Raw genomic sequence first — 22171 nt, forward strand, 5'->3', positions numbered from 1 at the left:
CAATAATTACCATCTTTTTTTTATGCATTTCAAGTTGCAGATGTTTGTACACTTAACCCCTGAACACTTCAATATGCATATTAACTAAAACTGAGGGAAAAATTACATTCAGTGAAATATATGACTCTACAAAGTACTATGACATGGATTTTTGACAAATGCATTCACCTCTGTGATACAAACTGCTATCAAGATACACAACATTGCCATCACCCTATCAAGTTCTCTCATGCCCCTTCCCAGTCAATCCCCAGGCCCATCCTAGAGGCAAGCACTGTTCTGGGCTTTTTTCCAGCATAGGTAAGTACCGCTTGATTTAGAATTTCAAAGAAATGAAATGACATAGTACATTCTCATCAGTAAAGCTTATTTTCTGCTTAGCCTAATAGTGGGATTCACTCAGGTTTTCCATTATCTGTAGTTTGTTCTTTTTTTTGGACTGTTGAGTAGTAGTCCACTATGTGGACACTGGTTTGTTTATCCATTCTACTGAACACCTGGGCTATTTCCAGTTTGAAGCTACTATGAATATTTTCATGTATTTCTGTGGACATATGTTTTCATTTCTCTTGGGTAAATATCTAGAACTGCTGGGGCATGGGGTACGTGTATATTTACTTTTATAGGAAACTGTCAGACTTTTATCCAAAGGGGATATGCCACATATGTTTTAAAAAGTATTACAGGTAGCAGTGATTACTCAGGGAAGAAACTGAGGATGGCAGTGGACTTACTGACTACTCACCGTAAAAATTCAAATAATGAGGTGACTTTTGTTACACGAAAAGAACAAAGCCAAGAGTTCTCACATTTAAGACCTCATTCAGTTTTCTTGGATTAGCCTATACTGACCACAAACTTCTAAAGCGCAGCTCAGCAAATCTCAGCTGCTGCCTGTTTTTGTAAATAAAATACTGAAACACAGTTAGGCCACTAGTTTGCATATTGTTTAAGGCCATTTCAAGCTACTAATAGCAGAGGTGAGTAGCTGCAACAGACACTGCCTGGCTGGCAGAGCCTAAAATATTACCTGGTCCTTTGAAGAAAAAGTTTACAGCCGCCAGTTCAAAAGGCTTTGTTTTTCATTCCAAAGTGACACCTGAAACTATCTCACGCAACTCTTCCCTTAAAGAAGAAACTGAGACCAAAAGATTTTTTTTAATGACTTATCTAAGCTTCAGATCAGATCAGATCAGTCGCTCAGTCGTGTCCGACTCTTTGCGACCCCATGAATCGCAGCACGCCAGGCCTCCCTGTCCATCACCAACTCCCGGAGTTCACTCAGACTCACGTCCATCGAGTCAGTGATGCCATCCAGCCATCTCATCCTCTGTCGTCCCCTTCTCCTCCTGCCCCCAGTTCCTCCCAGCATCAGAGTCTTTTCCAGTGAGTCAGCTCTTCACATGAGGTGGCCAAAGGACTGGAGTTTCAGCTTTAGCATCATTCCTTCCAAAGAAATCCCAGGGCTGATCTCCTTCAGAATGGACTGGTTGTATCTCCTTACAGTCCAAGGGACTCTCAAGAGTCTTCTCTGACACCACAGTTCAAAAGCATCAATTCTTCGGTGCTCAGCCTTCTTCACAGTCCAACTCTCACATCCATACATGACCACAGGAAAAACCATAGCCTTGACTAGACGAACCTTTGTTGGCAAAGTAATGTCTCTGCTTTTCAATATGCTATCTAGGTTGGTCATAACTTTCCTTCCAAGGAATAAGCGTCTTTTAATTTAGAGATGTAGAATTCTAATGCAGGTCTACCTCAGTGAACTGGTAAACTTCTAAACTTATCAAGTAAAAATGCATATGCCCATAGGCTCACTTTGACTATAATGCCCTATCTGGAAACTCAAAATGAACTAGAAATTTAGTGGAATAGAAAGAATCATGGTGAGCTGAGGGGAATTATGAACAAGTTTCTCCACAAACAAGACTTTCACAGTATGGAGCTATGTCAATTAATCCATAATACTCTCAACTTCATTCAGCACAACGAACAGGTGAATCACAAGTGGACACTGACTAAACGACAATTTATCAGAAAAGCAGTTAAGTGTTTCCTATGTGCTGGATGCTGCAGGGCTATACATGCACCTGCAAGTCCTGCTCTGTGAGACCATCCGGTTAGAAGCAACATATAAACAACTCTGATCCAGGGCACAAAGTTTTTAGGTGTCACAGATGATAAATGTGGTATCCTTTTCACCTGGGCAAGTCAGAGAAGGCTTGTGGCAGAGCTGGCCCTCAATGCAGGAATCAGGGGAGAATTTACAATGCAGTGAATGGCACGGAGAGGGAATGAGCAGGGCACCCCAGGCCAAGGGGCCTTAGATATAGCCATTTGGCTATGACACAGTGGTATGTGGGGTGTACGGTACACAATGACAGATTATATAAGGTTGGAAATATAGTTCTAAGCCAACATGTAATACACCTGGAACACCAGGCTATCTGGAACTGATTTAAATCTGAAAGCAGTGGGGATCCAAATACTTTTGGGGTATGGGGAGTACCTTGATCAAAGCTGCAGCCTTAAAAATCAATCTGAAACAGGGAGGTTGTACACAATAATTCTAACTGATGCCCAGGATCTTTCTGGGACTGCACCAGAAGGTAAGAGCCTACCTTCCCCAGTCAACAGCACTACACTGTTTTTTCAGCAGCAGATAAAGGTTGGAAAGCCAATGGCCCCATTTAAACTTGGAACAATTTTAAAAGAAAGTTACAAAAAGACCTTCATCTGATCCTTCAAGTTTTTTTCATCAGAGAATTTACAAGAAAAGACACTACCAGATCCTTAAAAAGTGGGGCAGGATTGGTGGGAATGTTAAGGACTATGCAATTTGCAACAGGTGGTTAGCATTAAGAATGCCAGGAAAAACAAGCCCCCTGGGCTTCCTCTGAAAGTGCCTGTTCACAAGATACTTCAGGGTGGGGTGAGGTGAGTGAGTGGCGAGAAGGTCAGAGAAAATTCATTCCTGGATTAACTGCAGCAGTGGTAATGAGCTGTGGGTCACCAAGAGATTCTAAAAATGTTACGGAACTAGGACTATGCCTAGTGACAGTCTTCAAGAATTGCAAACAGAGAAGTAACTCAGAACTCCAATGGAAGAAGGGGAAAGAGTTGTTTATCAGCTGATTAATAAGGTAGTGGAGCTGTCTAAGCCTCACTCTCAGATTTATGGGATATGCAAGAAGCAACTGGAATCTGAGAGATATTAACCAAGAAGTAAAATTTGTCAGTAATTTTTGCAGTTGTTTTGAGATGAAGAAAATGAAGAGAAAACAAAGCCTAACACAGTGCCTGGGAAACATACTTTAGGAACCAAGAGAGTCAGAAAAAGACTGGTTAGAGAAGTATGGAGTGGGAGTAAGGACCACTTTTTAGGGGCCAGACACTGACAACAGTGACAACAGGCCAGAAACTGCCAAAAGAAAACTACCTCACTTCGTGGACAAGGGTCTGTTCCTTAGCATGGCATCAGCAAAATACTAGGAGTAAGTTGTACTTAAGCACCAGCTCTACCAATGGCTCAGTAAACAGATATGGGGAGGTTGTTGCTGCTACTAAGTTGCTTCAGTCCTGTCCGACTCTGTGCGACCCCACAGACGGAAGCCCACCAGGCTCCCCGGGGAGGTTGTTAAGTCAGAGAATTCTTTTCAAAACTATTACTGGTTAAATAGCATGTATAGGGAGAGGAAGACACTATTAACTAAACCCTCATTAAATCTGAGAGCAGATAAGTTTAAAAAGAAAAAGCCTCTATGAAGTTCTCATAAGAGCCATAAGAAGCCTTAAAGAGAGCAATAAAACAGGACGCAGGAGACGGGATAATAACCCTGGTTCTGTTATTCTAATCAGATGCACGACCTAGGCATGTCAAACTCAGCCGAGTCTCCCATGAGAAAGTTAAATGGAAACTTTTTCTGAACACTAAACTATGAAACCCAAGTGTGGCAGAAAATAAAAGGAAAATGCTCAAATATCGGGTAAATCTTTATGCAATGACATACCAAAACCAAAGACACTAAAAAGTGTTGCAGAAGACTAATTACATTTAATTAGACTGGGAACATTTCACAATACTGCTCTTTCATTCAACCAACTTTTACTACATTCCCACCAAGTGCAAGCAATAGGTTAGGTGTTAGGGAATTCCAGAGTAAGACGTGAATAAGAAGCCTTCAGCCTAACAGATGCATTACGAAAGCATAAATGCTCCACTAGAAAAAGGTATCACTGGATACACTGGAGGACTTGACACAGTCTCAAAGCAAAAAATGATTCAAAAATGTTTACCAGAAGAGATCAGGCTGTCAAAGCTGACATCCGAGTAACTAGGTCAAGGTGAAGGAAGAAGGGGTTCAGAATCTAGGAAACAGGCCCGAAAGTGATGGGAGAGAACTACGTAGAACAGTAGATGACGAGAGAGAAATATGCCAAGTCTGCAAATAGTCTGCACGTGATGCTAAGGAGTCGGAGGGCAACAGAGATTTACATGAAGAGGTGGCTGTGAAACAGCCCATAAAGATTTTCGACAGGCCATCTTTAAAGATTCCGACAGGTTATAAGAATGCAAAAAAGCCTTAGGGACCAGAAATGCAGTTTGTAAGCCCCAACACAGAAACGATACCTAAAGTCACCAGAAACCTAAGTTCTAGCAGTGTGTGTGGATGGTCCCCACAGAGGTGATAGAAAGTGCCAAGATACCCCCAACACATCAACCTCTAAGAAAGAGGTAGAGGAATAAAAAACACTCCCCTTAAATTTTAAGTGATAAAACCAGGTAGCTAACTGTACATTTTCACTTATTTATACATTTGAAAAAACTTTATACATAGGAAAATGTTAACAATGGTTATTCTATGTAGTCAAAGATGACAGATTTTACTTCAAAATCAATGTAATGAATGCCTAATTAGAAAATAATGAATTTATCTTCCAAAGTAAATTTTGTTCTTTTATGACACAATTTCTTTTTAAAAAATGCTAGCTTAGGAGAGGCTTCATCTTAATGGAAACGTTAGAAGTCTATAAAGGGGAAGGGGAATAGATATCCCCCAAGAGTAACCTTCACTTTTAAAAATTATTGTACACGTGACTTTTTTCCCCCTTTTCATACAGTTGTACTGCCAAGTACTTTGGCACACTGTAATAAAATTGTTTGGAAAATAAAAGCGTTAAATGGTCTTTAAATATGATGATACACCACAGTGAAGATGTTACTAAGGACAGAAGGATTTTTTTTAGCTGCTTTTAATACAACTAATTCTAAAGCTGCAAATCCAAAGTCAATTTCAAAGAAATCAAATTATTTTGGGGGTGAGGGGAGGCTGCTCTGTAACACAGTAAAGCACATACTATTGTCATCACATAGCCTGGTGGGCTACAGTCCTTGGGATCGCAGACTCAGACACGACTTAGTGACCGCACAGGCTGCTGCTGCTGCTGCTGCTAAGTCGCTTCAGTCATGTCTGACTCTGTGCGACCCCATAGACGGCAGCCCACCAGGCTCCCCCTTCCCTGGGATTCTCCAGGCAAGAACACTGGAGTGGGTTGCCATTTCCTTCTCCAATGCATGAAAGTGAAGTGACAGTCAAGTCGCTCAGTCGTGCCCGACTCTTAGCGACCCCATGGACTGCAGCCTACCAGGCTCCTCCATCCATGGGAGTTTCCAGGCAAGAGTACTGGAGTGGGGTGCCAGGGCCTTCTCCGCACCACACTATTATTACAGGTATCTGGACTACAATACACACACTTCCCCCTCCCTCCATCAACCCAGGAAGTGCTGCCTCCTGCCAGGTGATGGCTCAGTTAGCCTCAGCAGTTGCTGCTGCCACACCCACCACTTGACCTTCATTTACAGTCAGCCCACAGGGTAAGGCAAGGCCTGTTACTTTTCCAACAGTGCAAATTTTTGTAAAGTTTCTTTGATACAACATTCCACCAGAGAAAGAATACCTTACAAAACTGGGAAAATAAACACACTTGCCTTCTCCCTTACAGTCAAATACACAAGACTGGGATGGAGCCTGATCTCCAAAGCAGAACATTTACTGAGGCATGACCCAGAATGGGAGCAGGTGATCGAAAAAAACTGCAATTCGTGGGCCTACAATGAAAGAGAAGCATATGAACAAAATGTAGATGTTAGTAGTTTCAGTCCAGAATCCTGATCCTGCTTGGAATCAGTACCTTGAGTTTAAGATTATCATTAAAGCATCTACTGAGAGATAACCTTAAGATAACGAAGGCCAAAGAAGCCTACAGGCAGATGTCATTAAATGACATCATGTCATGGGTTTCCCTGGTAGCTCAGATGGTAAAGAATCTGCTTGCAATGCAGGAGATCCAGGTTCCATCCCTGGTTGGGGAAGATCCCTTGGAGAAGAGAATGGTCAACTCACTCCAGTGTTCTTGCCTGTAGAATTCCATGGACAGAGGAGTCTGGTGGTCTGCAGTCCATGGGCTCGCAAAGAGCTGGACACAACTGAGCGACTAATACTTCCACTATTCCTGACTTGCCCTTACGTTCAGCCTGGATATCAGCTCTTAGGAACACTTTGATCACCTACACGGTATACATTAGAAAGCCGTGAAAATGGAATAAAGTACATGTATATAAACATTCTGAAACTGCTGAAACCAAGTGAAACACATTAGCCAAATATATAAGAACCTAGTCAAAATCCTCACACAGCTGTTTTAAAGACGGCAATGACATGGATCATGAGGTATTTTCACTTTATCCCAAATGTAAAGGGCAAGACTGCTTCTTAAATATTAATATGCAGTGCACTTAGAAAGGAACCTCACTTGGGACAAATGTGCTGAAGACTTGAATGTAAAAGATAAAATCAGAAAACATCTTAAATGAATGTCTTTACAGAACCCTTGAGGTAGAGAAAGGTTGTCTCTATATGCCAGCAGCCCAGCAAATCTACCCAGGTCAAAAAAAGATGTAATAATCCCCTCCCTCATTAATTTCAAAAGCAAAACAAAACATCTGCACAAATGAGGTTTAAAAAGAAAAAAAACTATAACACACTTTCAGAATATAAAAGGTACACAGATTATCCGCAACCCAGAAATTCCACCAGTAGAAACATATTTCAAGGAAATCAATTTACAAAAATGCACAAGGATAAAGGAATGGGGGGAGGAGGGCCCAGTACATAAAATATGCACTAGTTTAAAAAAAATGAAGAATTACTTCTATTACCATAGGTATCTCCCATGTATACATAAGATACATGTTAAACTAAAAAAAACAAACATGTAACTATACAATGGAACAGCTATTAAAAATGATATAAATCTTTATTTAATAACACAGGAAGAGGCCCACAATATACTCAAAAGATTATAAAGCATAATTTACTGTATGATCTCTGTTAAAAAATTAATAACATTATATGCATTAAGTCTGCCCACACATGTACTGAAATACATAGTGTGGACTATAGTCCACTTCTCCACTGGGAAGTGGATAGTGGACTTCTCCAGTTGGGAAGATCCCCTGGAGAAAGGAATGGCTACCCACTCTGGTATCCTTGCCTGGAGAATTCCATGGACAGAGGAGCCCGATGGGCTACACTACATGGGGTTGCAAAGAGTCGGCACTACTGAGTGTCTAACAGGGGTAATGAGATCAGGCAACTCACTCATACACTACCTTTCTGATAAAGAAAGGCCAGAGGATACGCTTTCTCCAGGTGGACCCCATGCTTGAGGGTACACAGCGCTGATTCCAGCCTACAGGCACCACTCCCCAACATCTCCTTGGAGTGTCCTTATGCCTGCTGGGATAGGATTATGGACAGTTCTCACCTATTTATCCCATTCAGTGTTGCCTTACTATTATTACAATAAATGCAGAAATTTACTCTTTGCTGACAATTTCCATTTTGAAAATAAAGAGTCTTGCCTTCATTCTTCTAAATCTAATCCCAACTTCACCTGTACTCCTTCCACTGCCCTTACATAATCCCATTCTCTGATACCAAATAAAATCTCTATCCCAACAGCATGTAATACAAAGGTTAAAGAGCACACCCTGCATTAAGAAACGTCATTCAAAAAAAAAAATGTCATTCTAACAAAGCGAAGACACTTAGTACTGGAACTGAGAAAGGTAGTCTACACAAATTCATCCCTCTTCACCACTCAAATATTTCTTCAGCAAAAAGTACACTCTAAAAACAAAAATAACTGTTTACAGCCCCCCCTCCACTTAATTCTAAATGCAAGATCTATTTCCTCATCACACTAGTGGGTTCCCCATAGACAGCCATTTGAATAAAAATCGTGATTACCATGCAGTAAGGCAAGGCATCTGTAAAATAATACAACCGCTGGACTAGGATTAAAGGACAACTGGGTTCTTTTCTTGGTTCTGTGGAATATATAATTTTACACAAACGAAATCACAACCTCTCTGGGGCTCATTTTCCTCATCTCTGAAGCAGGGTTTGAGCTTAAAAAAAAAACCCTCCAAGGCCCCCTTGCAACTTGTAATAGGGCTTTAAGCCGCCTTCCTATTCTAGAAGAGCCGATTTCAAGTAGCAGCAACAGTTTATTTCCTAAGTCAAAGCTAATTCACTCTCTTGATGCTTCTTTTCAAAGTGTCGTGCTCAAATAGTTCTCCAGTCTAGAAATACTCTCACGCAGAAAAGTCTGTCATGACCAACGAACAAAATATTTTTCAAAAGAAAAAAAATTGGTTTACTTAAGTTTAAAGGAGGGAAGCGCTAGTCGGGGGGAGCACGAGTCCTTATTCAGACGTTAACAGTTTTTCCAAAAAAAAGAGGCACTCGAAAGCAGCACCACACTGGCGGATGGTTTAAATATTTCTTTTAAAACAAAGAACCCATGCAGAGGAAAACTGCTAGCAAATACAACCATCACACGTTTTGAAGGCACAGGGTAAAAAAACCAAACAAACAAAAAAACAAACCGTGCCTTTCAGACCGAATTTACTTTCCCCTAATAAAGTACGTTGGTAAGGAAGAAAACCTGTGTCACTAAAAAGGAATTAGGAAGGAAGCAACCTTTTTAAGGGTCTTTTCACTGGACAAATTCAACTGCATTTTCGGGTATCGTGTACTTGTGTGCTTAACACAGTCGTGCAGCCCACACACTGAACACTAGTTCACACTCTTCCGACCGGCTGGGGTGGCAGCGTGGACGAGTCACAAGATAGCGGCGGGAGTGGAAATTTCCTCTCCCCGGGCGTGGGGCAGGGTCTAGCTTCCCCGAACCGCTCGGCGCCGCCGGCCGCCTCCGCCAGGGCCTCTCGGGGCCGGCGCGCTCCGTACAAAGGAGGCCGGGCGCTCGGCCCCCACGCGCTCCGGGCTCCGGGCAGCGGTCCCCGGCTTCCGGCGCCTCAGGCCCCGGCAGCACGTGCGCCCGCTCCCGGCCGGGAGGAAGGAACCGACGCGGCCCGGCGGGGGCTGCCAGCGGGCCCCGCCGCCAAGCCCGCCCGCCAGCCCCGCGAGAAATGAATGGGGCCACGCTACTCCTCTGCCGCCGCTGCCGCTCGCGTTCCAGTCTGGCGGCCAAGACGAAGACCGCTGCGGGCGGCGGTGGCTCCTGGGGCCCCCACGCGGGGAGCCGCCTCCCGCCTTCCCTTCCCACCCGACCCCACCCGGCGTCCCCCCAGACCGCGGCCGGCCCGGGTGCCCAACCGTCGCCCGCTCACCCCAGCTCTTGGCGGTGCGCCCCAGGAACTCTCCGGTTGTCCGGTTGTAGATGAAGAGCTTCCACTCGGCCAGGCTCTGGTTGAAGGACTTCTTGTCTGTCTTCGTCATGGTGTGTGTGCCGACGGCGAGAAGAGCGGCGGCCGCGGGGGTGGAAGCGGCGAGGAGCCCGGAGGCGCGTCCCGGCACTAGCGGCGAAGCCCGGCGGCGGCGGCGGAAGGCGCGACGGCAGAGGAAACCTTCTCGCTGCGGTGAGCGCTCAAGCAGACTGCGCTGCGCCGCGCCGAGCCGGGGCCGCCGCTCCGGCCGCGGGAGCCTGACGTCTCCGCCCTCCGCAGCCAATCCCCGCGCTGTTCAGGCCCCGCCGCCACCGCCGCCACCGCCTCCCGCCCGCGGCTGGGCGCAGCCGGACGCGGCGAAGACGCCCCGCCCATTGCCCCGCCCCCACTCCCGCCCCTCCCCGCGGTACCCGGCAGGGCTCCGGGACGCTCTGAGTTCCCTTATCCCTGGCCGGAGGGAGCGAAAACTGTGCAAAGCAACTTAAAAAAAAAAAAAAAAAGTCATGAGAGCTTAATAAAAAGCAGGTTTATAATGACAAGCAAAAGATGAGCGTCCCTGACCCACAGGTTTCTCAGAAGGAGGACTCTGGGGAGATGCTGCGGGCGACCGGGACCCGGGGTCCCCTCGCTTCTTGGCCTGCTGCGACGCGGGACAAGGAGAGCGCGGAAACTACTCCAGTCAGCTAAGTCGCCTTCACCGAGAAGGGGACCTCACCCCTCTCTCCGCAAACCGTTTCCAGGCGTTCTCCTCTGGGCTCTATGACGTGACTTAAAAGATAGTCGGCTGAAGTTTTTCGTGAAGGTGTTTGATGTACTACATACCGCTGCTCAGAGAACGCCCTGACTTGGCTCTTTTGAAGGAGTCAACTAGGAATCTTAGGTCAATGGGGATTTCATCCAAAGTTTGCCAGTGTTAAGTAAGTTCAGTATAGTTTTCTCCAGCTTTAATTGAATTTATCAGTGAAACCAATACATATGTTTTCCTGAAGTTCCTATCAGCTGTTAAGATCTGCTTTTTCTCAAACACTCAGGCTGTACAGGAAATCAATTCTTCGTTTAGTGTTGATGCCTAAATAATGTTCCTGACTTTTCATCTTTTCCACTGCATGGTTGCTCCCTTTGGTCAGAGCTGAGGGTGCAGTCGTTGTTTTCCTACACGAGGTGGAGCTGAAGAGTACTGTGCTCTGAGACTTGTGACAGCATGAAAAAATTTAAATGGAAGTTTGGGCAGGAGGTGGGGGTTTGTTTTGTTTTGTTTTTAGAGAACAGAAATAGAGCACCGCCTCTGTTTTATCAGCAAATAAAAATTATGAATGAAGGAATGTAGCACACACCTTATTGTTTGAAATGATGCATTATAGTCCATCAGAGAGTTTAAACAGCTTGCAAATGCATTAAAGGAGTAAATGGATAACAAAATTCTGGTATTTCTCTTGTTTCCTCACTTTGTTTATCAAAGCAAGGAATTATGTCTTTCACAAATGGAAAAGGGATAGAAGAATATCTTATTATAAAGTGATTTCCCCCTGTGCTTAGGAAAGCTAAATTTATAATTATGACCAAATCCAGTTATTTTGTCGAACCAATGACAGCAAAAGAGTTGTAGAAGACTTTTGTAAAGTTTGGCATGAAAATGGTATTAGAAATAGCAAAATACTGTGCAAGCAAACTAGAATGCATCTCTACAGTTCCTAAATAAGGTTGAAAAGGAACTGAGGAATGGAAGTAGTTAAGTATTTTTGTCTCATTTAAAATCGAACTACGAATTAGAGGACAGCTAAAATATTGGTGGAGTTGGTAGCAGGCTTTCTAGTTTGGGCAACAGTAAAGATGCAGAGTCTGTTTGAAATAAAATATAAAACCATCTGCTTTATTGATACTGTGTGTGTGTTAACAAGCACACTTCGGGAAATAACCTGGCGCAAACAGAAACACGGTAAACAAGAACATTATGAAACAGCGTTTCAAAGATATTGAACGCTGCCAGAGATTGGTAGTTTGTATATTTTTAATGGTCATTAATATGCTTTTCGTACATAATGCTTTTCCAATTAGGTAAATAAAAATATAATTCAGTAAGTGTTTTCAAAATTCATGGCTAGCTTAGTGTAATAACTAATCTAACCGATTTCAGTTGGGGAAAAGTTTACATCCTAATTCAAAACACAGCAACTATTTGTTTCTCTGATACATGATTCTTGAGCATTACTTGGAAGAGAATATGCTAAGTGTATTGGGGGATATTGGCCCACCAGGTACGAGCAGATGAAATATCAAATTTAATTGCAGTATTATTCCCTCTAGATTTACTTTACCATACTTAAGTCTCCCTTGTGAAAGCAAAGTTATTTTGGATTTCCCTGGTGTTACAGTGGTAGTCAGGATGGCCCAGTGGCAGTCAGGGTGGCCAAGTTGGAGTAGTAAATGGCAACCCACTCCAGTATCCTTGCCTGGAATTTTCCATGTACAGAGGAATCTGGCGGGCTATAGTCCATGGGGTTGCAAACAGTTGGACATGACTAAGCGACCGAGCGGTTAGGGGACGCTGGTTTGATCCACAGGCAGCTAGGCCTGTGCACCACAACTAATGAGCCCACACGCTGCAACTGCTGAAGTCCGTGTGCCTAGACCCTGTGCTCCACAAGAAGAGAAGCCACTGCAAAGAGAAGCATATGCACTGCAACTCGAGAGCAGCTCCTGCTCTTCACAGCTAGAGAAAAGCCCGCACGGCAAAGAAGACCTAGCACAGCCAAAATAAATAAATTGATTTTTTTTTAAAGTATCAGACAAGAGTGATTCAGTGTCCGTCTCTCCTCCACCACCCAATTACCGCCTCCACGGTGAATGATGACAAAGCTCTGGGGAAACTTCGCAAAGCTGGATGAGGCAGAATGCGGAAGAAGTAGTTGTGGACCACTGGCTCAGTCTGCTCTCCAGTCAGCAGAATTCATTTACTAGTTTCTAGTGGGCACAAGCAAGATATTTTGGCTCTCAATTTTTTTACTTTGCTAAAACTCTTCATTTATTTCTGAATTTTACAATTATGTATACAGAAAAAAGTATTCCAGTTCTTAAAACAGCGTCTTATTTATAACTTAGTGTTGTAACTAGGACTGTGGTACTAAATCACTGAAAGACCATTGTCCTTCAGAGAATAGATATTAAGATTTCCTTTCTTAATAAAAGTCCTTTCTTTCCCACAAGCGACAGCTATAATTGTGTTGGCGTTTTATTGTATCTGAGAAACACAGTCATGAATACATATTCCTCTTCACAGAAAATGTTCTTTTCCACACATTGATTCTAATTTTGAATGCTTTTACTAATCCTTTAACAAACAGCATCTCTACTTCCTTTGCAGGTTAAAGGGCAGATCTCGCATTGTTGATTATCTTGAATTAAATGAACCAGTGCTTTCGTAAACCATGAGCCCAGAAAGTGCTCTGTAAATGGTGGGGGAAGGCTGTTGGGTAATAATTTCTAATACTATCATACACGGTGTTCGATGTCTTATAAAACAGTGTATGATATGGTCTAACAAGGTTATTTACTAAATGAAATATAAATTCAAATGACCAACTCAATGTGAAAGATTATTTAATTAATAATTTGGCTATACAAATTAACAGGAGTAGGTGAAGTTGCATGTGAAACAATGGCAGAATACTGATGTTTTTTGAAACTGGATGATGGGTACATGAAGTTCATTATGCTTTGTTTACTTTGTATATCCTTGAAAGTTTCCAGAATAGAATGTTTGGGTTTTTTTTTTTAAATGGGGGCAAAGGATAGGCAATTTTTTGATGCACATTCTTCTGATTCACTTAGTTGAAAAATAACCAGAAGAAGGTATAGATGTAATGTTTTCAAAAGAACTGTTTTTTTAATTTGAAAAGCTGAACCAATGGGAAACAGAGTTATGGGAACATAAGATAATATTATTGTATTCTAATTAGTAACCTTAGGTAAATTTGAGAAGCTATTTTATCTATAACAAGGACAAGTATATGTGTATATATACACATGTATATACATATACACATACACACACATATATAGGCCTAAAATAACAACTGTAAGCAGGCTAGGAGAGCAACTGGTTTTGAAGGGAGAAGAATATCTTCAAGCAGAAAGTATACTCCATGGCCACAAAGACTGGCATTAAGTTCCTAAACAAGTTTAGTCATATGGTGAAGACGTGCTTCTTTTGTTAAATGGAAATCAATTAAAACCAGCAGAAAACTCTTCCAAATATAAAGCAAACTAAAAGACAGTATTATTTTGAGCAGTTGTTGGAGGGTTTGAAAATATGATTATATAATCTCAGTGTTTGAGTATCCTTTCTAGTGGCACAGGGCTAGTGACATGGATTTAGTTTTTCTTTTTTAATTTAAATTTTCTTTTATATTGGGGTATAGTTGATTTGCAATGTTGTGTTAGTTTCAGGTGTACAGAAAAGAGCTTCAGTTATACATATTCATATATTCACTCTTTTTCAGATTCTTTTCCTATATAGGTTACTACAGAATTTCAAGTAGAGTTCCCTGTGCCATAGAGTAGGTCCTTGTTGATTGTCTAGTTTACGTATAGGTTTGCTTTTTTCTGGGCTTCCCAGGTGGCTCAGACAGTAAAGAATCTGCCTTTAATTCAGGAGAAAGTGAAAGACGCTCAGTTGTGTCCGACTCTTTGCAACTCCACGGACTATATAGTCCATGGAATTCTCTAGGCCAGAATACTGGAGTGGGAATCCCTTCTCCAGGGGATCGTCCCAACCCAGGAATTGAATCCAGGCCTCCTGCACTGCAGGCGGATTCTTTACCAGTTGAGACACAGTGTAATGCAGGAGATCGGGGTTCAATCCATGGGTAGGGAAGATCCCCTGGGGAAGGGAATGGCTACCCAATCCAGTATTCTTGCCTGGAGAATCCCATGGACAGAGGAGCCTTGGCAGGCTGCAGTTCATAGGGCCGCAGAGTCAGACACGACTGAAGATGACTTAGCACACATAAACTATGCATTTAGTTTTTTGTATTGATTTTTCTACTTAATTAAAAAATGTAAACCCCACAGAGCTCTGTTAAAAACACAAAACAATTTTTAGTCATAGAAAGAGTAAGCCATCAATCTCCTGTGGATTTGGGTTTACTTTTGTGTTATATGTCTCTTACAAAGCAACTTACTAATTTAATTCAAATTTCAAACTAAAAGGATGTCACGTGAAGCCATCTATTAAATATTTAGGCCTCTTGGACATGTAATATGCTAAAGTAGTATACCCTATAATTTTTCTATTTATGGCTATCATGAAGAACTCTAACCAAAGAGGGGCCAGGAAAAATTTCCTTGTACAAGGGCAGAGCAGACTTAAGAACAATGTCTTATACTTTACTGTTCTTCAGTAAACCTTGATAGTATTAATAATCTGAAACTCAAAATTTAGGCCCAGGTTTTTTTTTAAAATAAAACTGTAATCTCCTACCAAATTTGAGGTATTTGATTCCCTAATCAAGCATCCTTCTGAGTATGTCATCCTATACCTGACAGTTTATTTCTGATTGCTTCTCTGAAGACCTACAGGACCTTTTAGAACTAACACCCAAAAAAGATGTCCTTTTCATTATGCTGCTAAGTCGCTTCAGTCGTGTCCGAATCTGTGCGACCTCAAAGACGGCAGCCCACCAGGCTCCCCCATCCCTGGGATTCTCCAGGCAAGAACACTGGAGTGGGTTGCCATTTCCTTCTCCTTTTCATTATATGGGACTGGAATGCAAAAGTAGGAAGTCAAGAAACACCTGGAGTAACAGGCAAATTTGGCCTTGGAGTACAGAATGAAGCAGGGTAAGACTAATAGAGTTTTGCCAAGAGAACGCACTGGTCATAGTAAACACCCTCTTCCAACAACACAAGAGAAGACTCTATACATGGACATCACCAGATGGCCAACATCGAAATCAGATTGATTGCATTCTTTGCAGCCAAAGATGGAGATCTGCTCTATACAGTCAGCAAAAACAAGACCAGAAGCTGACTGTGGCTCAGATCATGAACTCCTTATTGCCAAATTCAGACTTAAATTGAAGAAAGTGCAGAAAACCACTGGACCATTCTAATATGGCCTTAAATCAAATCCCTAACAATTATACAGTAGAAGTGAGAAATAGATTTAAGGATTAGGTCTGATAGACAGAGTGCCTGATGAACAATGGATGGAGGTTCCTGACATTGTACAGGAGACAGGGAGCAAGACAATCTCCAAGAAAAAGAAATGCAAAAAAGGCAAAATGGCTGTCTGAGGAGGCCTTACAAATAGCTATGAAAAGAAGAGAAGTGAAAAGCAAAGGAGAAAAGGAAAGATATAAGCATCTGAATGCAGAGTTCCAAAGAATAGGAAGGAGAGATAAGAAAGCCTTTCTCAGTGATCAATGCAAAGAAATAGAGGAAAACAATAGAATGGGAAAGCCTAGAGATCTCTTCAAGAAAATTAGAGATACCAAGGGAACATTTCATGTAAAGATGGGCTCAATAAGGACAGAAATTGTATGGACCTAACAGAAGCAGAAGATATTAAGAAGTGGCAAGAATACACGGAAGAACTGTACAAAAAAGATCTTCATGACCAAGATAATCACAATGATGTGATCAGTAACATAGAACCAGAAATCCTGGAATGTGAAGTCAAGTGGGCCTTAGAAAGCATCACTATGAACAAAGGTAGTGGAGGTGATGGAATTCCAGTTGAGCTATTTCAGATCTTGAAAGATGATGCTGTAAAAGTGCTACACTCAATATGCCAGCAAATTTGAAAAACTCAGCAGTGGCCACAGGACTGGAAACGGTCAGTTTTCATTCCAATCCCAAAGAGAGGCAATGCCAAAGAATGCTCAAACTACTGCAAATTGCACTCATCTCACACGCTAGTAAAGTAATGCTCAAAATTCTCCCAGCCAGGCTTCAACAGTACATGAACCATGAACTTCCAGATGTTCAAGCTGGTTTTAGGAAAGGCAGAGGAAGGATCATGGAAAAAGAAAGAGAGTTCCAGAAAAACATCTATTTCTGCTTTATTAACTATGCCAAAGCCTTTGACTGTGTGGATCACAATAAACTGTGGAAAATTCTGAAAGAGATGGGAATACCAGACCAGCTGACTTGCCTCTTGAGAAACCTGTATGCAGGTCCGGAAGCAACAGTTAGAACTGAACATGGAGCAGCAGACTGGTTCCAAATAGGAAAAGGAGTACGTCAAGGCTGTATATTGTCACCCTGCTTATTTAACTTCTATGCAGAGTACATCATGAGAAACGCTGGGCTGGAAGAAGCACAAGCTGGAATCAAGATTGCTGGGAAATATCAATAACTTCAGATATGTAGATGACACCTCCCTTATGGCAGAATATGACTAAGGAACATGAAGGAAGATTTAAATGTCACTTTAGGCAGCACTATTTCCTAAGAGCCTTGGTAATATCTCCAGGGCCATGGACATTCAAGTTCCTTGATTCTTAATTATTGTATTGCAATCAACTTCTGATAGGACCATAGCTACCATAGGTAATTACTTTTACACAAATTCATTATGTCTCATGCATTGTGTACAAGTATATAACTCTGCCTTATTGGGCATATTATGAGGAGAATGGTCTTTTGGTTAAATGACAGTTTGGGAGTTAGGAAATCCCCATAAATGCATATTGTGTTTCAACTTCCTGTAAATCACATAAGCTTATATCAGCTAATGATCTTTCCACAGAAAGAAACAGAAAGCAAGTTCAATGTGACCTAAACAATAAGGAAAATGTGCAGATGAACTTAGTGTAAAGTCCAACTTTGAGAAAAGTTTGACCCAGAGCTCAAATAAAATCAGTAAATCCTTGCTTTCCATTCATTGGTTCTATTACCTTAGGATTAGTTTCCAGAAGCTTCTGGGCCTACTTATTTCCAGGTATAAACTCAGCAGAAAAGAGAGAACCCTCAAAGCCACCCTCAAAGCTTAAATAAAACTCACAAATGTAGTCTTCTTGACCCCCCGGCACCGCCCTGACTTGGGTACTGTGTTCGTCCTAAACCAACTGTGAAGGCCAGGGAGAGAGCTGTAATATGCTGATTGGATGAAGCCCAGGAGGGTCCATTCTTGACCTGGTGGCGTGGTCAATCCCTCTCAATTGCATTGTTAAGAAATTTGGAATAGTGACAGTGGCAGACTTTATTTTTTTTGGCTCCAAAATCACTGCAGATGGTGATTGAAGCCATGGAATTAAAAGATGCTTACTCCTTGGAAGGAAAGTTATGACCAACCTAGACAGCATATTCAAAAGCAGAGACATTACTTTGCCAACAAAGGTCCGTCTAGTCAAGGCTATGGTTTTTTCTGTGGTCACGTATGGATGTGAGAGTTGGACTGTGAAGAAAGCTGAGCACCGAAGAATTGATGCTTTTGAACTGTGGTGTTGGAGTAGACTCTTGAGAGTCCCTTGGATTGCAAGGAGATCCAACCAGTCCATCCGAAAGGAGATCAGTCCTGGGTGTTCTTTGGAAGAAATGATGCTACAGCTGAAACTCCAGTACTTTGGCCACCTCATGCGAAGAGTTGACTCATTGGAAAAGACTCTGATGCTGGGAGGGATTGGGGGCAGGAGGAGAAGGGGATGACAGAGGATGAGATGGCTGGATGGCATCACCGACTCGATGGATGTGAGTTGAGTGAACTCTGGGAGTTGGTGATGGACAGGGAGGCCTGGCATGCTGCGATTCATGGGGTCACAAAGAGTCAGACATGACTGAGCAACTGAACTGAACTGAACTGAACTAGGAAGAGGAATGGGGAGATAAATTCTACAGACTTCTATTTAATTAAATGCCTTAAAAAACTAACATTTCAGGGAATTCCCTGGCAGTTCAGTGGTTAGGGGTCTGCACTTCCACTGCAGGTGGCCCCTGGTTCAATACCTGGTTGGTGAAGTAAGATCCCACATGCTGCACAGTATGGTAAAAAAAAACAAAACACACACAACCAAACCACCCAGTAAACAGCAACAGCAACAAAGAACCCCAAAACAACAACTAACATTTCAACCTAGAGTCATTCTTGTGTTCGTTGATTCATTTAACATTTCTTCAGGGCTCCCTATATGTGAGATCTGGACATCACTCTTCTTGACTCCATCTCCAGGCCTCTTTTAAAAGAAAGCATCAAGGATTGGAGCTCAGACTGGAGGAAAAATTATGAGTCTAAGAAAACTGATCTCCCAAGAGCCTCCATTTTTGGGGGGCTTGTTCCTTACATTTTCAGATTTCTGAGAAAGAAAGAAATAGCCATCTCATTGTCTACGTAGCCTACCTGGCACAACGTCCACCTGTATATTCACACTTTGAGGGTTAATAGACTCCTCCAAGCCGGGGTCAAGAACCCTTAGGCTATATGATTGTCAAGATATATAAGTGATCCACCTCTATATATAAGATTTATAATGATACTGTGATTTGATAGTGACATTTAAAACAAAGTTTTGCTTTTCTGAGTGGCCAAGGAAAAATAAGCACATTCCACTTCTTGGAAGGCAACACCCCTTACCTAACTTGAGAGAAGGGGTAGATACAACCTATAGTGGTTGACTTAGGTTCCCAAATACCACCCAAATCCAGGTGGAGTTAGATCAGAAAACAATTTCTCTAGCATGTGAGTTCCTAAGCAAAATGGGAAGGGACAAAACTAAAAATTGTTCATATATTTCTGATGTTCCCATTGACTGTGTAGGAAGCAGCAAGAGAGAAAACAGAAAGGTCCTCTCCCCAGCCTCCCTTTGAGAAAGCAGCCTTTGGGAAAACACATGCAGAAAATGAGAAACAAGTGCAACTGAAATGTTTTCAACCCTGCTCTGGCTATACTGGCCCTGTTTACAGAGCTCTGTGAAATAACCAAATGAAACTGATACATGTCTAGGATATCATGAAAAGAAGAAGGCCCTGGTGACAGCTGTGCCATGGGCTGGTGTTAAGCACAGCTCGCTCTCTCTCGCTGTCTCAGCTCACTAAATCAGTGGTGCCTGAGGATTCATTTATGTTTTCATTCCCAGGGGGAAGACATGTTTCGGTGTTTAACAGGATGCTCTGATCTTCCTAGTGTAAACTCTGAGATTTATTTCCATGCCTTTGTTTGAGAGCAGGTGCACCTAACGTAAACTTGGAAGGTGGGAAAGGAAATGAAAATGAGAAGTCAAACTGAAAAAGCAGAGAAGGACAACAGCAGTCCTGCTGATCCAACTAGTAGAAAATAAGATGGCCTTTGATTCTCACCAAGATTTGACTCTGTGTCTTCAGTAAATATTATAGTGGGGACTTCCCTGGTGGTCCAGTGGTTAAGAATCTGTCTGCCAAAGTGGGGGACATGGGTTCGATCCCTGGCCTGGGGAGATTCCACCTGCCGTGGAGCAACTAGGCCCATGGGCCACCACTACTGAGCCTGTGCTCCACAACAAGAAAAGCCACTGCAACAAGAAGCCCATACATTACAACTAGAGAAGATCTGCACACGGCAATGCAGACCCAGCACAACCAAACACACACACACACACACACACACACACACACACACACACTAACACACACACACACATATATTAGTGGAAGTCCTGTGGGTGAGATAAAATGACAGAACATTAGAAAGATAGGATCTTAGTTCTAAGACAAATGTGCACGGACCAGGAGGAAACTAGATCCAAGCTTCAGTACCCACCTTTGCCCCATGTTCTTCTTCTGCAGGACATCCCCCTTCAAGAGCATGGCTTCTTGAGGGATGGATTCACTCACGCTAATCCCAGCAGAGATTAACTTCTTTTTATGTTCCCCAGATGAACAAATAGTAACTGATTCTCAGTTACTTTGGAAGTTAAGGCCAAGTGCTTACTTACAAAGTTTGTAAGAGGGGTTTAGTTAGGTGATAGCACGTGGGCACTTTGGACTTCTTGGATGGGCCAGCCTTCTGAAGTGAATGTGTTTTGATTTCTGAACGTGTTTTGATTTCTGGGTTTCAGTATTTATAAGACAGCTCATAGGATATGGTTCAGAATATTATCTATTGCCCTTGAGAAAGAACTACAGGTCCTTGACTGTGCTTAACTTGAGGGTTGGAGGAGGGTTTACACACATTGAACACAAGACATTGTCTTCATAGTTTTTTTTCCAAAGTCAGCTCCCTTTAGATCCTGGAAGTAAATAGGTCCTCTTCTTAGAGAAGCAGTTTGTCAGCCTTTTCAGACTGCAGCTCAGGTGCTGAGGGAGCAGTTCATTAGTTTAATATAATGAACTTGTCTTAGAACTCTTCCTTGACTCCTGATTCTTCCCACCTCCCACCTCCAGGCTCAGGGTTGCATCTCATTCTAGGGATGATGCAATGGGCCAGAAGCTTCCAACTCTCAAGCTCTTGTTGGAAATTCATTGGCTCAGAATAGATTAGTCTTGCTCTTTCCTGCAACTGCCTTGACCTTGGTTTCTGGATTTCTAGTAACCAAGATCTGCCCATCTGCTTGTTCCTGACTGACCCTTGCTCTGTCCCTGAGTTCCTGATAACTGCATTTCCCTCCCAGTTTCACAGGAAGGTTATTGCCCTCTGTAATTGCCCTCTGTTCCCTCCAGTAACTAGATTTGTCTGACCTTGACTCCTAAACTCCTACACTTGAGTTATCTGCATATATTTCACCTCTCCTTGGCTCGGAATCATTCACCTAACACAGGTGTAAGAGTGTTTTTTATTTATTGTTTTTTAATTGGGGACATATATTTTACTTCGCTTTAATTTTTTAAAAATTTTATTTCCCTGACCAGGGATTGAATCTGTGCTCCCTGCAGTGGAAGTGCAGAGTCTTAACCCCTAGACCACCAGGGAAGTCCCAGAGCTTCTTCATTTTCTGAATGTCCTGAATCGCACTGAAAATAGCTCGTTAACTTGCTAGCATTGAATTACATCAGCTGACAGGAACACAAACAAGAAGGGCTAGGGAAAAAAAAAAACAACCAAAAATTGGATGAACACCTAACACCTCACAATGTAAACAGGAGGAAGCTTAACTATCAGTGTGATATAGACAACAAACAGTGCAAACATTTCAGTAAAATCTGAACCAATTACAATGTTACCAAAAGTGTACTCTGGGTGCTTCCCCGCTTAAAAGGCAATAAAGGGTCCAGGTTGGTGGAAAGGAAAGTTTGCTTTATTTTGGATGCAGGCAACAGGTAGGAGGTAGAGTGGGGGGGGGGGGGGGCAGACCACGCCTGTCCAAACACTGACTCCCCTCCCCTGACAGTCAGTGGGCAAGAACGTTTAAAGACAGAGCGAGGGGGCTACATGCAGAAACAGTAAGGTCAGCTCTGACAGTCATCCTGGAATTGGTCATCTATGGTCTGACCAGTGTCGTTTTG

General features: G+C 42.5%; 1 protein-coding gene across 1 annotated transcript in view; it reads right to left on the reverse strand.

Annotated features, from left to right (window-relative positions):
• The window catches only part of ATP1B3 (ATPase Na+/K+ transporting subunit beta 3), a 36811-nt gene extending 26862 nt beyond the window's left edge, over nucleotides 1-9949 (reverse strand). Inside the window, exon 1 of the mRNA XM_019961534.2 lies at nucleotides 9701-9949. Coding sequence (XP_019817093.2) covers nucleotides 9701-9809 — 109 coding nt within the window. The 5' untranslated portion in view covers nucleotides 9810-9949. The remainder of the gene's footprint in view (nucleotides 1-9700) is intronic.
• Between the last annotated feature and the right edge of the window lie 12222 nt (nucleotides 9950-22171).

Source organism: Bos indicus, chromosome 1 (genome assembly GCF_029378745.1).
Source record: "Bos indicus isolate NIAB-ARS_2022 breed Sahiwal x Tharparkar chromosome 1, NIAB-ARS_B.indTharparkar_mat_pri_1.0, whole genome shotgun sequence".
Taxonomy (NCBI): Eukaryota; Metazoa; Chordata; class Mammalia; order Artiodactyla; family Bovidae; genus Bos; species Bos indicus.